Genomic DNA, 13691 nt, shown 5'->3' on the forward strand with positions numbered 1-13691 from the left:
TTTGATCGCTCACATCATAGTCATCCAATTAGACAAAGCGGCCATTGGTTCAGGTCCTTGTGAGTTTACATTAAATAATTTAATATTTAGTTACGGCTGATGCCACCGGAGTCATACATTTTCCGTGTTTGATGATGACAATGATTACACTTCCTAATAGTCCTTTTACAGTCTCATGAAAACAAAATGAGAAGGTTATGTATGGAATGGTTCTTAACTGTTTTCATCTTTGGATATTCTCTTTGCTCACCTTTTGTACAGAAGGTGCTAAAGTTTGGAGGTGGAGGGGCTTGATCCCTCGGTGACCCTCACACCATGTATAGGTTTCAAATACTGTATAGTCTCGATTTTCTTAGAAAAATTACCTGAAAACTTTGGTTAATTTCCATTTTTAATTTGTTGCTATAGCCCTCATCTTGTGACTGGAGTTGAAACAGAATTGTGGGAATTCTTGCGGAAACAGGGCTTATAAGAAGGACCCAGCAGAGTTGGAGGCAATGTTGTGATCCAGGGGAGGCACAGCTCAAGTCTAAAAGTGGCAGCCGAGAATCTGAAGGACTAGAAGCAGGAAACTTGTCCAATATAAGCAGGTGGTTGCGTTCCAGAAGGCAGCAGAGGCCTGGCCGGTGGTATTTTATATGTCTGTAGCGGATCCAGGATGCTGTCTTCACAACACAGAGTACTAACCACTATACGATCACTATACAATCCTTTGATTATTTTTAACAAATGTTACTGGGGATCCTGCAGGTGAGCTTGTGAGCTGACATAGCACCTTGGTCGTGGTTTTTTGGGGGGGTTCACTCTTTCAAAGCCTCCATTTCAAGCTCTGGCATGGAACAAATACAGCCAGATCGAAGATTGGCTCTCCCAGCCCCAAGTCACACAGTTGCACGCAACATTTCAGCAGCATCACATGTATTTGCAGTCAGTTTTTTTGGAGAAAGAAATGTGGTTGCTCATGCGCAAGCATGAAAATGCAGACGTTCACGCAAGTTCCTGTCTATAAAATGGGTGGAAGTCAGGTGCCTTTGTATTAATTCCCTCTGAATTAATACATTGACTCATGTTTTGTTAATTTTGAGACACCAGTTGCATTCTATGGCCTTTCAAATGTGTTTGTTGGAGGGGGGTTGTTGGTTTATTTCTGCTTGTCTTTTATTATGCATTTTCTGTGCTCATTTTGTATTCTTATGTTGTGAGCCGCCCCGTGATCTTCGGATGAAGGGTGGGCATGCAGATTAAACAAACAAACAAAATAAATTGACATTGTAGAGGGGAAACTAGAGTGTATATTTTAGTGAATCATAGTATTCTAAATCCGGCTCGCAATATTTGCATGCTAAACCCTAATAAGCCCTGGGCCAAATGTGGTGGATGTTAGAAGTTATTCACACACAAAAGTAGCAGAATTCAATTTGGATAACAGATATAAAAACTGCAATAAGCTGGTTATTCTCTGCTCTCTCCCTTCGCATTGCCACCTGCTCAGGCAGTTCCATAGTGCTGTTTGTACAATATATTGTTGTCAGTGACAACTGAACAAGAATTCTATAAGCAGTTGGCTATCAAATAGTGGCAAATTTAAAAGCTATGCAAATTGTGCTAGGACAGCCCAGCTTGTTTCAGCCTTCTTTTCTCTATTATCATATCAATTGAGTAAGCTCATACCAGACAAAGCGAGGTTATGGGAACCACCTAGAGCATCACGCACCATTAAACATCAATGCCGCATACATGAACATCTGCAACACCGATTTTATTAACAGGATATAGTGGGAGGGGGATAAACAGCTTTCTTAATCACTTCATTGTAAAAAAAAAAACCACCAACCCACAATATCCTAATGCTTGCATTGTTTATCAACAGCAAATCCACCAATAATTGTGTAATTATAGTCAGCTAGATTACAGTACCTATTGCACTCTGCCGGTTTCTATACGGATCTCTTGAAATTCCATCTGCAAGCACTTCAGCAAGCAGTAACTACTAATGATATTCCTTTTTACTACTCCTTGCATTGACAGGTGGGGATGTTTGCTTGCTTTTTACTGTGACTAGTTTGTGGCTCTTGCCAGAGGATTTTGTCTTACTTGCTCAGAACGGTTTAAAGGTTTCAGAATCATTAGACACTTTACTTGAGGCTTTCAATAACACAAGATTAGCATGTGTAATTGAGCTAGAAACCTGGAAAGAAAACGGGTGGTATATGTTCAAAGTGTGTGTTACCAAAACATAAAACAATACAATCAGAAATGCAGAATAAAACTGCAAAACTATAACTGGAATAATAAAGTAGCAGCATGAAGATATCGTTTCAATTAAAAGCAAAGCAAGCAGTATCTAACTAAATACTGTACTGAAAGCTTTTTGAATTAAAAAGATATTCAGTATAAAGTAGGTCAGCAACTTACACAGGGGATTCATTCCGGGGTTCGCACCTAAAGCCAAAACGGTGTACTGTCATACCTCGGTTTAAGTACGCCTCGGTTTGAGTATTTTCAGTTTAAGTACTCCATGGACCCGTCTGGAACGGATTAATCCACTATCCATTACTTTCAATGGGAGAGTTCGCTTCAGGTTAAGTACGCTTCAGGTTAAGTACGGACTTGCAGAACCAATTACACCCGTACCTCGGGTTAAGTACGCTTCAGGTTGAGTACTCCGCAGACTCGTCTGGAACAGATTTATCCACTTTCCATTACTTTCAGTGGGAAAGTTTGCTTCAGGTTAAGTACGCTTTAGGTTAAGTACAGACTTCTGGAACCAATTGTGTTTGTAAACCGAGGTACCATTGTATAACTAAAACTCATTGGATCCAGTGGTGGTTGCTATCGCCAAAGTCGTTTTTCCTGGAATCCCACCTCCATGGTGCTACAAATAAGTCCCATTGTCTTGTGCTTGCTGTCTAATTCCATGTATCAGTAGGACATAGAACAAGACTTCTGAAACTGATCCTAATTAAGTGTTGAGAAAGTTGATTCCTTAGATCAGTGTTCCTCAACCCCATGGGCCACGGACCGGTAGCGGTCCGTGGATCAATTGGTACCGGGCCGCCTAAGGATCATTAAATACAATTAAATTAAAATTATTAAATCAAAACAATCTAAATAAAATATAAACAATAAACGCCCCCCCCCTCAGCGGGCCGCAGTAAAATTATCAAGCGTTGACTGGTCCACAGCGATAAAAAGGTTGGGGAGCACTGCCTTAGATGACCTGATTAATGAGCTGGCTTTAAAAGCCAACATTATTTGTTGTTTAGTCGTTTAGTTGTGTCCTACTCTTCGTGACCCCATGGGCCACAGCACACCAGGCACTCCTGTCATCCACTGCCTCCCGCAGTTTGGTCAAATTCATGTTAGGAGCTTTGAGAACACTGTGCAACCATCTCATCCTCTGTCTTCTCCTTCTCCTAGTGCCCTCCATCTTTCCCAACATAAGGGTCTTTTCCAGGGAGTCTTCTCTTTTCATGAGGTGGCCAAAGTATTGGTGCCTCAGCTTCAGGATCTGTCCTTCCAGGGAGCACTCAGGGCTGATTTCCTTCAGAATTGATAGGTTTGATCGTCTTGCAGTCCATGGGACTCTCAAGAGTCTCCTCCAGCACCAAAATTCAAAAGCATCAATTCTTCGGCAATCAGCCTTCTTTATGGTCCAACTCTCACTTCCATACATCACTACTGGGAAAACCATAGCTTTAACTATATGGACTTTTGTTGGCAAGGTGATATCTCTGCTTTTTAAGATGCTGCCTAGGTTTGTCATTGCTTTTCTTCCAAGAAGCAGGCGTCTTTTGATTTCGTGGCTGCTGTCACCATCTGCAGTGATCATGGAGCCCAATAAAGTAAAATCTCTCACTGTCAACATTAAAGCCAACATTAGCACTTTAATTTGAGCCCAGTAGGTAACTGACATAGCTGGACCCAAATCAGAGTTACGTGCTCTGATCTACAGGGTAAAAACTATGTGATGCTGCTCACTTGCTTGCAAATGATTAGTTACTTTCTTCCAGATTCAAAAGTTATTTGTAGCCTTGAAACATAAGATGCTCTTTATATCCATTGTTATGGTCTCCCAGACTTGCAGTAGGAGGGAGGGCAATTTGCACTATCTGCCCACCTCAGGCTTTCCAATGCCTTAGATGAGTCCCACCAATAACGTTCCAGTTATGCCACTGAAGGAGCCATGTAGAGTAGGTAGGAGTGATCTCTTGATTTATAACAAACCTTTTCCTACCCTAGAATTCCTGAAGGGTGCTGTGGCTTTGCAGTCTCCTTTTCTTTAGTCTTCCACTCTGTATTCTAGGACCAGAGGAAGTGTCTTGCCACAACCTACGTTGGGGCTCCAAATGAGCTTGGTACCTCTATGTCACAAAGTAATGATCAAGTTTTCCAGCTCTCTAGAACTTTTCATCTGGCAGGATGTTAATCAGAAAGGAACTGGGAGTGGTATAGTTACTCCCTAGGCTGCTGTTTGTAACAGTCTTGAACTGGAACTCTGGAGAAGAAATGCTTGTCCCTCAGAGAAACTATTGCTTCTTTCTACGTACTAAGCCACATAGAAACTTGAGAGGGGTTTTTTGGCACGCAGCCTGGTCCCTAATTGTTAAAGGCTTTTAAATGCCCCAACCAGCACTTCGAATTGGGCCTGGAAGCTGGTGTAGATGGCGAAGCGCTGCCTTAATATGTTCAAATGTTTAGTTCCGGTTAGTTATCCGGCAGCTGTTTTCCGTACCTCTTTAAAATGCAACCCCCACAAACAACACATACCGGTAGCAGTATTCCATCTTCCAGTGAATTACTGAAAGCAGAATGTGTCTTGTACCACAACCGTGAATGACATGGCCATCGCTGACAAGAATCCCAAAAGGAGGTTCCATGCATGCCATTATGTGGAGCATACAGCAGCAAAAAAAAATCCCTTCCTTCCTATTCATAGTCATGAACATTTGGCTAATAAGTGACAATTCAGCACCCTTTAAGGCAGGGAAAGAGAATTGTAAATTTGGCTAATTTATGAATAGAAAGTCGCCTATGTCCTTTTAAAATGTGTTGGTTTTTTGAGGCAAGGGGGTTATTGGGTTGTTTTTATTTTGACTATACATTTAGTGGTTTTTTTTTAATTATTATTATTTTGTTCTGTGAACCGCCCTGAGACCTCTGGGTATATGGCAGTATATAAATTCAAATAATCATCATCATAATCATAGCTGGATCAATTGTAAATGGAGATGTAAAGTTCATGCAACATTGCCAAGGAAGAGAACTAACAACTTCATTGACCCCCTGCTCTTCTCTGAAGAAGCTGGTTCATCAATTAATGTCTTGGTTGCAGCACCAAGGCTGCTAACACAGAATAACAGGCTGCTTGATCTGGCTTTGCCGGCATTTATTTTTTGTGTGAAAAGCCTTCAGCGCTCCCATCTTGGCAGAAAGATTCAAGATGTGCCCTTTTTGAAAAACACAACAGTGTTCAGCTGCATGTGGAACTGATGAACGCTGAGCTTACCCAAGTAGCTGTCTCGGCAGTCAGCAGGAATAAAATGGCAACAAAGCCAAGGATAAAAGAAATGTTGACAGAACAAGGTGAGCCAAAAGATGATAAACACCTGTGGGGGAAAACAGGTGCCAGTATAAATGTGGCGCTTTGTACATGTGGCACCGTGTTGCTTCATCTCCATATCAGAAAGGACATCTTGCCTTCAAAAAAATATATAGCAAGAAGAAAATCTGTTCGAGTTCAGGGTCGTGTCATTGGTTGTTTTAGAAAATTCGCTTTCAAGTACAGCTGTGAAATTGCAAATAAATAAATTAAATTTAAAGGCAATTGGCAAAAGGTAATTCCAGCTAGTCTCACCCGTAAGACCATGTTATCTTTAACTCTCCTGGTAGATTTTCATTTTTGCAAACAGAAACCAGAATCAAAGGCCTAGAAGGGCCTAAAGGCAAAATGGCACGGCCTCACTCCCAAAGAGCGTTGAAGCCTTAGATAGTTGAATCATTATGTTAAAGCAGGATTGAAGAACCTGCTTCTGTTGCCCCTCGCTATTGGCCATGCTGTCCGGGGCTGATGGGAGTTGGAGTCAGACATCTGGAAGGCCACAGGTTCCCATCCTCGCCTACGCTGTTTCTCAAACTTGGGTCTCCAGCTGTTGTTCGACTACAACTCCCATCATCCCTGACCACTGGTCATGCTAGCTAGGGATGATGGGAGTTGTAGTCCAACAACATCTGGAGACCCAAATTTGAGAAACATTGCAATGGTGTGGAATTTCTCAGCTATCCAATTTACTGCAAGGAGGAAGTGCCGTTTTAATCTTCTGCTTCTGGCTGGCTCTCAGAGAACACCACAGAAAACTCCCTGCAAGTCACAAGTATACACTACAGAAAATTACTTTCAGCATAAATTAACAAGAGGGTTCATGCCAGTGAACCATTGCTGATGGGGGAGGTCAGGGGTCCCCATGTTTGTGTCCTATCATCTCCACGATTTCAAAAATTGCAGGAAATAACTTGCATTAGAGGACTTTGTCGGGCTGGGCAGTAGGTTTCCCCACAAACATTTTGCCTATCACTGGCAAAACACATCAACCCTTATTGTAACTCAATAGCTTGTTGACTTGATAATTTGAGTAACACAGAACATTAGGCCAAATACACAGGAACAGTAAATGAAAGGATACAGCTCAATTGATTTCAGACAATTCCCGCTGCATGAGCGCACACAGATAATGTAGCCCCTTATCTGTACAGTAAATCAATTTCTATTTTCTTCCCTTTGCTCTTCATTCATAATAATTAGTAGCTCCAAGGAGAAAAATGTCCACAGATTTGACAAAGTATTTAGTTTTTGTCCTTTTGCCAGAATGTTCCCAACATGCTGTTTTCCACATATGCTTGCTTAAATTTGGAGGGGGGGTATTTTTAAAAAATAATAAATAGATTAATGGGTCAAAAAGCAAAACCTAAAACCAAAATGCAGTTAGATAATAGTGCTATAAAGAAACGTTTTGAAATAAGGGTAATTTAAAATGACAGGCTATGTCATAAACTTGACTACGTTCTTGAAAAGTGAAAGAGGGGTATTTTTAATTTATGCCTTCTAGCCTAGTTATATTGAGCAACATGATGTGTATTTTTAAAGTTTTAGGTTTTACTGTAAATTGTTGGGGAGGGGAGTATCTTACTAAGCCACGTTCTGTTTCTTTTACGTGTAGCTTTATCCCAGAGCTATGTTTTTAAAGGTTTGCTGTGCAAACGCATGATTCAGGAGCTCTTGCTAGAAAATGCCTGTCAAAACTGTGATTATGATAACTAGCATCCTAATGAGTTGTGTTCCATATGTGGGAAATAATCTATAAACTAAATAAACTGTTGCATAATTTATACTAAAATGTGCATATAATTATTTTGAAGGGAGGTAAATCCTATACATTCCAATTACAGCAGCAATTAAGTGAAATCATTTGGATACTAATTAGGTGATCCTAAAAGGATCATAGACTTGTGTACTTAATTATCAAAGGAACAATCAACAACTCATTTAGGATGAATAAATTTATTTCATTTGGAGGGTCAGATCCTTCACTGGTTCCTAATGCCACTCTTTCAGAATTAATTCGACTGAGATCAGTGTGATTTACTCCATGTTTTGAGGTAGTTGGGAGCTGAATCTAACCCTTAGGGATTAGCACAAAATTCAAATCTCATTGTACAAGCATCATCTTCTCCTCCATATAGATATAAAAGCTACATGAGTCTTGAGAAAAGCTACTTAGTAAGCAAACCTCTGTTCTTAGAAGCAGAAAATAAATTAGTAGTCTGCGGAGATCTTAATTAAAGGAAACAGAGTTTACAAAGCCCGAGGGAGGAATTGGTGGAACCAAAAGAAGATTATAACCCTGTAATTTTACTAAACACATCAGTGATAAAATCAGAAATAAGGGTTTAAATGTATACCTGTAGTAGGGCATGTCTGCAGCCGTGTTCAGACAATCAAATCCTAACTTATAAACCCAATATTTGCAGAAGCTCTGTTCACCTACCTGTACCATTTGCCTGCTTCATTTGTCTCTCTAGCTGGCAAACAAGTCAGGAAGCCACTTAACCACAGTTTTCCATGGCATCCAAATTAGGAACTGGGCTGTGTTGGCACTTGAGAGTTTACCCTTACAAAAGTAACTTTATACATTAGCACATGTTCTGCTATACTGTAATTTGTATAGGGATATACTATCGGACTTTACATCTGGAGACCTCAGATGAATCTTTTCCTTCATCTTAATGGGCAAATTCTAAGCCTAAGATCACAGAAAACCACACTGATCTTTGTGGAACTAATTCTGAAACAGTGTCATTAGAAACTAGAGGAGGATCTGACCCTCCTCCATATGAAATAAATGTATTTATCACAAATTATCTAGGTCTTAATGGTTAAAGGGGAGCTGCGTTACAAGTCAGAATTGCCTGCATTTTCAACTGTTTCTGATTGATTGTGGATTTCGTTATATTCTCGTTTCAAAAGGCATAATATATGTGCAGGTATTTTGTCTTTTTTCTCTCTGCTGCAGCTGTCTTGATAACCCTATATTGTATTTGATGCTGATAAACAGAAACTTGTAGTTCTGACTTGAGCGGCTGTGTCGATAGCATGGAGAAGTGTGTGTTTTGGCAGCTCAGTGGAACAATTCCAGCTTCTATGAAAAGCATACCCAGTGGGCAAAGATGGACCTTTCCAATATATATTAACTGTTGCTCTTTTTAAATGTTGTGACACATGGCATCAAAATAAGATCAAGCAACTTGCATGTGCGCGCACGCACACACACACACACACACACACACACACACACACTTTACAAAACTTGTCTCCTATCCCCTGTGGATATTTAATTCAAGCCTAAATTGACCATTACAAACTTACTTCAAGGATATATACAAGTTTTGGGTTGGAAGTTCTGTATGCACCTAGGGAGCGCAGAATAGTCCATGCTGTATAATCCCCCACAACAACCCTGTAAGGTCAAGTTAGACTAAGAGGCAGTAACTGGCCGAAGGCTCCACCCAATGAGCTTCATGACCAAGTGAGGATTTGAACCCGGATCTCCCAGGTCTTAGTTAGACACTCTAACCACTATCCCTCACACTCTGCGTGATTAACTCATGCTGCATCTATTTTATATGGCTTTTGAGGGCAGGGAGGGAAGTTGCTCTGTTGTTAGATGGTAGTGTTATCAACAGCTATCAGCTAACAACTACCTGTATTTAAAACATTTATATCCCTCCTTTTAAATGAATTTTCAAAGTGGCTAACAGTAGGAGGTAAGCAGACATCACTGTAAAACCACAACAGAAATTAAAACTTAAAAACAGTGAACTAATTGCAATTTGGTAGTGCCAGCAGCAACAAACCCTGTAAAAAGCTTGGGGGAGAGGGTGCTTTTTCAATTGTAATCTAAACATCAGCCTGACAAGTGGAGCAAATTCCAAAGGCAAGGTGAAATCCGGGTGGGTTTTTTCCCTGTTTGTCTGAAATGCTTGTGTTCTGTGTGTGAAATGTGTTCGTGTGTCAAAAGTAGTTTATTCCCGTAAGGGTTGGGAGATGTTGTGGGACATAAAAGAAGACTCACGTGAGCTACACCAGTAACCATACAGCTTTATCCTAGAGCAAGACATTTGGTGGGCTGTGCTTTTACTATCTAAATTTAACAATATCTTTTTCCTGCACAAATCCCAAAGTGTCTGGCAGCATGTGTGGCATGCAATATCATGCCTTTGACTGGTTCACATCCTGAATTTATATCCTAATGTTAGCAAGATGGGACCAAACAAAGGAAGTGCTAAATGTAAGCTTTGGAAAATGTGTAACAAAAGGTGGAGATGTTTTCAAACTTGGTTGGATCATCCATTGAAGACAGTGGGAGAAGCATTGATCATCTTGGCCTTGGGCATTCCTTGAGCACTGCTAAATGGAGAGCAAAAGATGGCAATGCAAGTATGTTCTTGCCTTCTGTACTGTCACCCTTCCTGTGATAATTTCAGAAAGGAAGAAAATATACTGCACACAGTTTAACGGACACTTTGCTTAATTGGTATGTTGCATGTTTTAGGGCTCAGATGAAACAGATTCTGGGGTGGATTTCTCACAAAAATTAAGCCTTGGGGCAGGGGAGGAGATGAGCCTGCATGATGATGCCTATATGGTTTGCTTTCTGGGCCCAATTCAGAGTGTGGTTTTTTACCCATAAAGCCTTAAACGGCTCAGGACTGCAGTACCTCAAGGATGCTTCTCCCCATATGAGCTGATCCAGACCCTGCAACCATCATCTGAGGCCCATCTTTGTGTGCCTCCACGAGAGGTCCAGAGGGTAGCAACATGAGAATGGGTCTTTTCTGCGGTGGCTCCCCTCTTGTGGAATGCTCTCCCCAGGGAGGCTTGCCTGGTGCCTAAAGATATGTAATGAAGGCTCCAGGCGAAAGCATTTCTCTATAACCAGGCATTTAGTTAATTAGCATTCTGTGGCCTTTTAAATGTGTTTGTGGGACGGGGTTTTGTGTTCTCACTTTGGATTTTTATGTCGTGAACCGCTGTGTGATCTTTAGACGAAGGGCAGCATACAAATTAAATGAATGAAATTTGGCCTAGTGTTTGAGTTTTTTTATGTTCAGTGTCTTTCAAAGCTTCAACCTTTTGGGGATGACTTGCTTTGTGCAAGGAAGAGAGTAGCTGGCCCTTAATTTCTACAGAGCGGGACACCAGGGCTGGAATTCACCTTTGAGCCCTGTTATGTGTTTCTGCTCCTTTATCCTAAGGGTCAAACTACTGTAATATGGGCATGCCATGATTGGAGCTCCTGGAGTCTTTTTATGTTGCAGAGAGCAGGTATAGAGACACCCTGCCCCATTTGCATCAGGGTGCGGTGTGAAGTGAGGAGGAGATCCAAGTCTTTGTCACTATGCTGATTCTTTGCCACTTTGCTTGGAACAGAGAGAAGAGCCAGGCAGCCCTTGTGTTGCTGCTGAGGCTGGCTGGGGCACCAGCCTGCTCAGGACCACTCAGCCCAAGCCCTGGCTAATCCATCTCTTGCAGGCACACACTTCTTATTGTGTGAATTTGCTCCTCACTTGGGCTCGGGAGGAAAACCATGCGCTCTCTGTTACAGCACTCGAGCACAAAGGGCTGGGAGAGGAAACACAGTGCTGTAGCACTTAGGGGCACTTCCGGAGGGTTTTCGTTGTTTTTGATGTTCATGGAGGTCTCTGCAGTCTCCCTGCTGCACCCTTCCTTTCTCATGATTCTTGTAATCACCAGTTCCAGAACACTCTAAAGTTTCCTGGCAGTGCTCAGCTGAGATTGCCTCCATTCATTTTCTCCCCGCCCCTTACGGACAACTCACTTCCACCCACAGTACTTAAACAAGCGTAACTCGATGAGCTAACCATCAGTTTGCAAATTTCTGGGTGAGAGACCTGAACTATGTGTGTGCATGCGTAATAAACGGCATTAATTATTGGAACTCATTGCTGGTGCTTGCCATTGTGGGTCAATTTATTATTTTCTAAACGAAATAAAAATATCCAGTAGCACCTTAGAGACCAACTAAGTTTGTCTTAGGTATGAGCTTTCGTGTGCATGCACACTTCTTCAGATACACTGAAACAGAAGTCACCAGACCCTTATGTATAGTCAGAGGGTGGGGAGGGGTATTACTCAGAAGGGTGGTGGGAATGGGTACATAAGGGTCTGGTGACTTCTGTTTCAGTGTATCTGAAGAAGTGTTCATGCACACGAAAGCTCATACCTATGCCAAACTTAGTTGATCTCTAAGGTGCTACTGGAAGGATTTTTTTATTTTGTTTTGACTGCGTCAGACCAACACGGCTACCTACCTGTAACTTATTCTTTTCTATTGCTGTTCAATTAAAAATATGCAGAAGGCTTGGCCATTTTTCTACATTGGCCCACCCTTCTTAGGTGCGTGACCCTTGTAGCCTCCCCTGCTTTAATGGCAATAGTTCAGAGTGAATGCGCTGCAAATGGAGGGATATCTACCCAGCCAGCAGACTACCATGTGTATAAAGCTGGGCTACCTTTAATTGATTTATTAGATTAGATTCAGTAAACAGGTACCTACCGCAATCTGCCGGGGGGGGGGGGGAAATTGTTGGCAGCCGTCTGTCTCGGGAGACAATGGAGTGTGCCTCCGGGGGTGAAGTCAAACTGTTGTGTTAGCACCAGAGTGACCACCCCAGGGCGTAAACCTGGGCATTGTGTACGGAGGTCTTGGGCTGCTCAGCCTCACGGATGTGGTCCAAAGGAAAGCAGAGCACTTTTGACACCAGCTTGGCTGCAGGAGTTGCCAGAAGGAGCTGTACAAGGCTCTATCCAACTTCCTTGCTTGAACCGTTTTGCATGATTGCTCTCAATCTTCCTAAACATTTTGACAACTGTGTAGTGTGCTGCATCATGATGCCACGTTCCTTATAGTGGTACCTATGTACATTTTTTTAAACAAACAAACTCACCAATGAAAGCTCCTATGGTCTCTTGGGAGAGGAGTTGCTTGTTTTTTCCATTTCATCTGCCTCTCAAAGCTCATTCCAATCGGTGTATTCCTTCAATGACTATGAGACAGAACTTATATAGCCTTCTATGACTCTGGTAATTTACACATTAACAAGGTGGTAATTATGTTTTTATCACATCCTTATGGCATTACCCCCTGGAAGGCCCTAGCTGATTAATTAGTAGTACGTATTTAATCTGTGACCCCAACACTCCAAAATTATTGTACCCACACATTGCAAGTTACATGGAGAATGTTACATTCAAGTACACAATTTTTAAATCACTTGAAACAGTCGGCTAGCAGAACTGTAATACCGGGGGGAGGGGGACCAAGACTAGGAAATGTTTCCATTAAGGCCGCAAAACCAAGCCAAGCACCTAGGGTCGCTTTTTCTTCAAAGCAGATGTTGTTCCAATGTGTTTTGTCTGGAAAGGCGCAGAGGCAATGCTCTTTACTGCTTCTCCGCATGGCCGAGGTTGTTTCAAGGCATCTTTTATTGCATCCATTGGCTTCCAGAAGCTCTGATCTAATCCATGCTCAAACTGGGGTGCTTTGGGAAGCAATTGTTATGTAGCCATCATTCCTTCTTTGCACCGTAGTAATTCTGGATGGTATCAAATCGTATCCTCAGGCATCTTTTTCTTTCTCACCCCCCCCCTCTTCCCTTGTAGAAAATGAAGTAAGAGCCTTCCCGGTCTTAATTAGTGACCAGAGCGAGATCGTGGACACAAATGGAGCAGGAGATGCCTTCGTGGGAGGTACGTACTATTTGCATTATCCCTTTTATTTAGAAGTGCCTCCCCTCCATCCTTTATTAGAGAACATGAGCAGGTGGTGGCAGGGTGTTCCTTTCCTGAAGTACAGAATGTCAGATGGTTCTTTTCAAGCTTCCATTTTCCTCCTAAGATTGTGTTTTAATAGACTGCTAATTCTCCCAGGGAAAAAATGTGTTTTGTGGCTTTAAAGATAATGTGCTCCTATGCAGCATCCACATTGTTTTCACGAGATTAATTGTATCTGTCAGAATGTTGCATAAACAAGCTGCATCAAATATGTTATGCAGCGTACTCAGAATCCCTCGTGGCTTTAAAATTTTAGCACGTTGCTGTTCTTTTAAACAAG

At 41.8% G+C, this 13691-nt stretch overlaps 1 protein-coding gene across 2 annotated transcripts in view; it reads left to right on the forward strand.

The window, feature by feature from the left end:
• ADK (adenosine kinase) overlaps nucleotides 1-13691 on the forward strand; it is a 180025-nt gene that overhangs the window by 146446 nt on the left and 19888 nt on the right. For both annotated transcript variants that reach the window (XM_035138686.3, XM_035138687.3), the window contains exon 10: nucleotides 13241-13327. In XM_035138686.3, coding sequence (XP_034994577.1) covers nucleotides 13241-13327 — 87 coding nt within the window. The remainder of the gene's footprint in view (nucleotides 1-13240; nucleotides 13328-13691) is intronic.

Source organism: Zootoca vivipara, chromosome 5 (assembly GCF_965207765.1).
Source record: "Zootoca vivipara chromosome 5, rZooViv2.hap1.1, whole genome shotgun sequence".
In the NCBI taxonomy this organism is placed as follows: domain Eukaryota; kingdom Metazoa; phylum Chordata; class Lepidosauria; order Squamata; family Lacertidae; genus Zootoca; species Zootoca vivipara.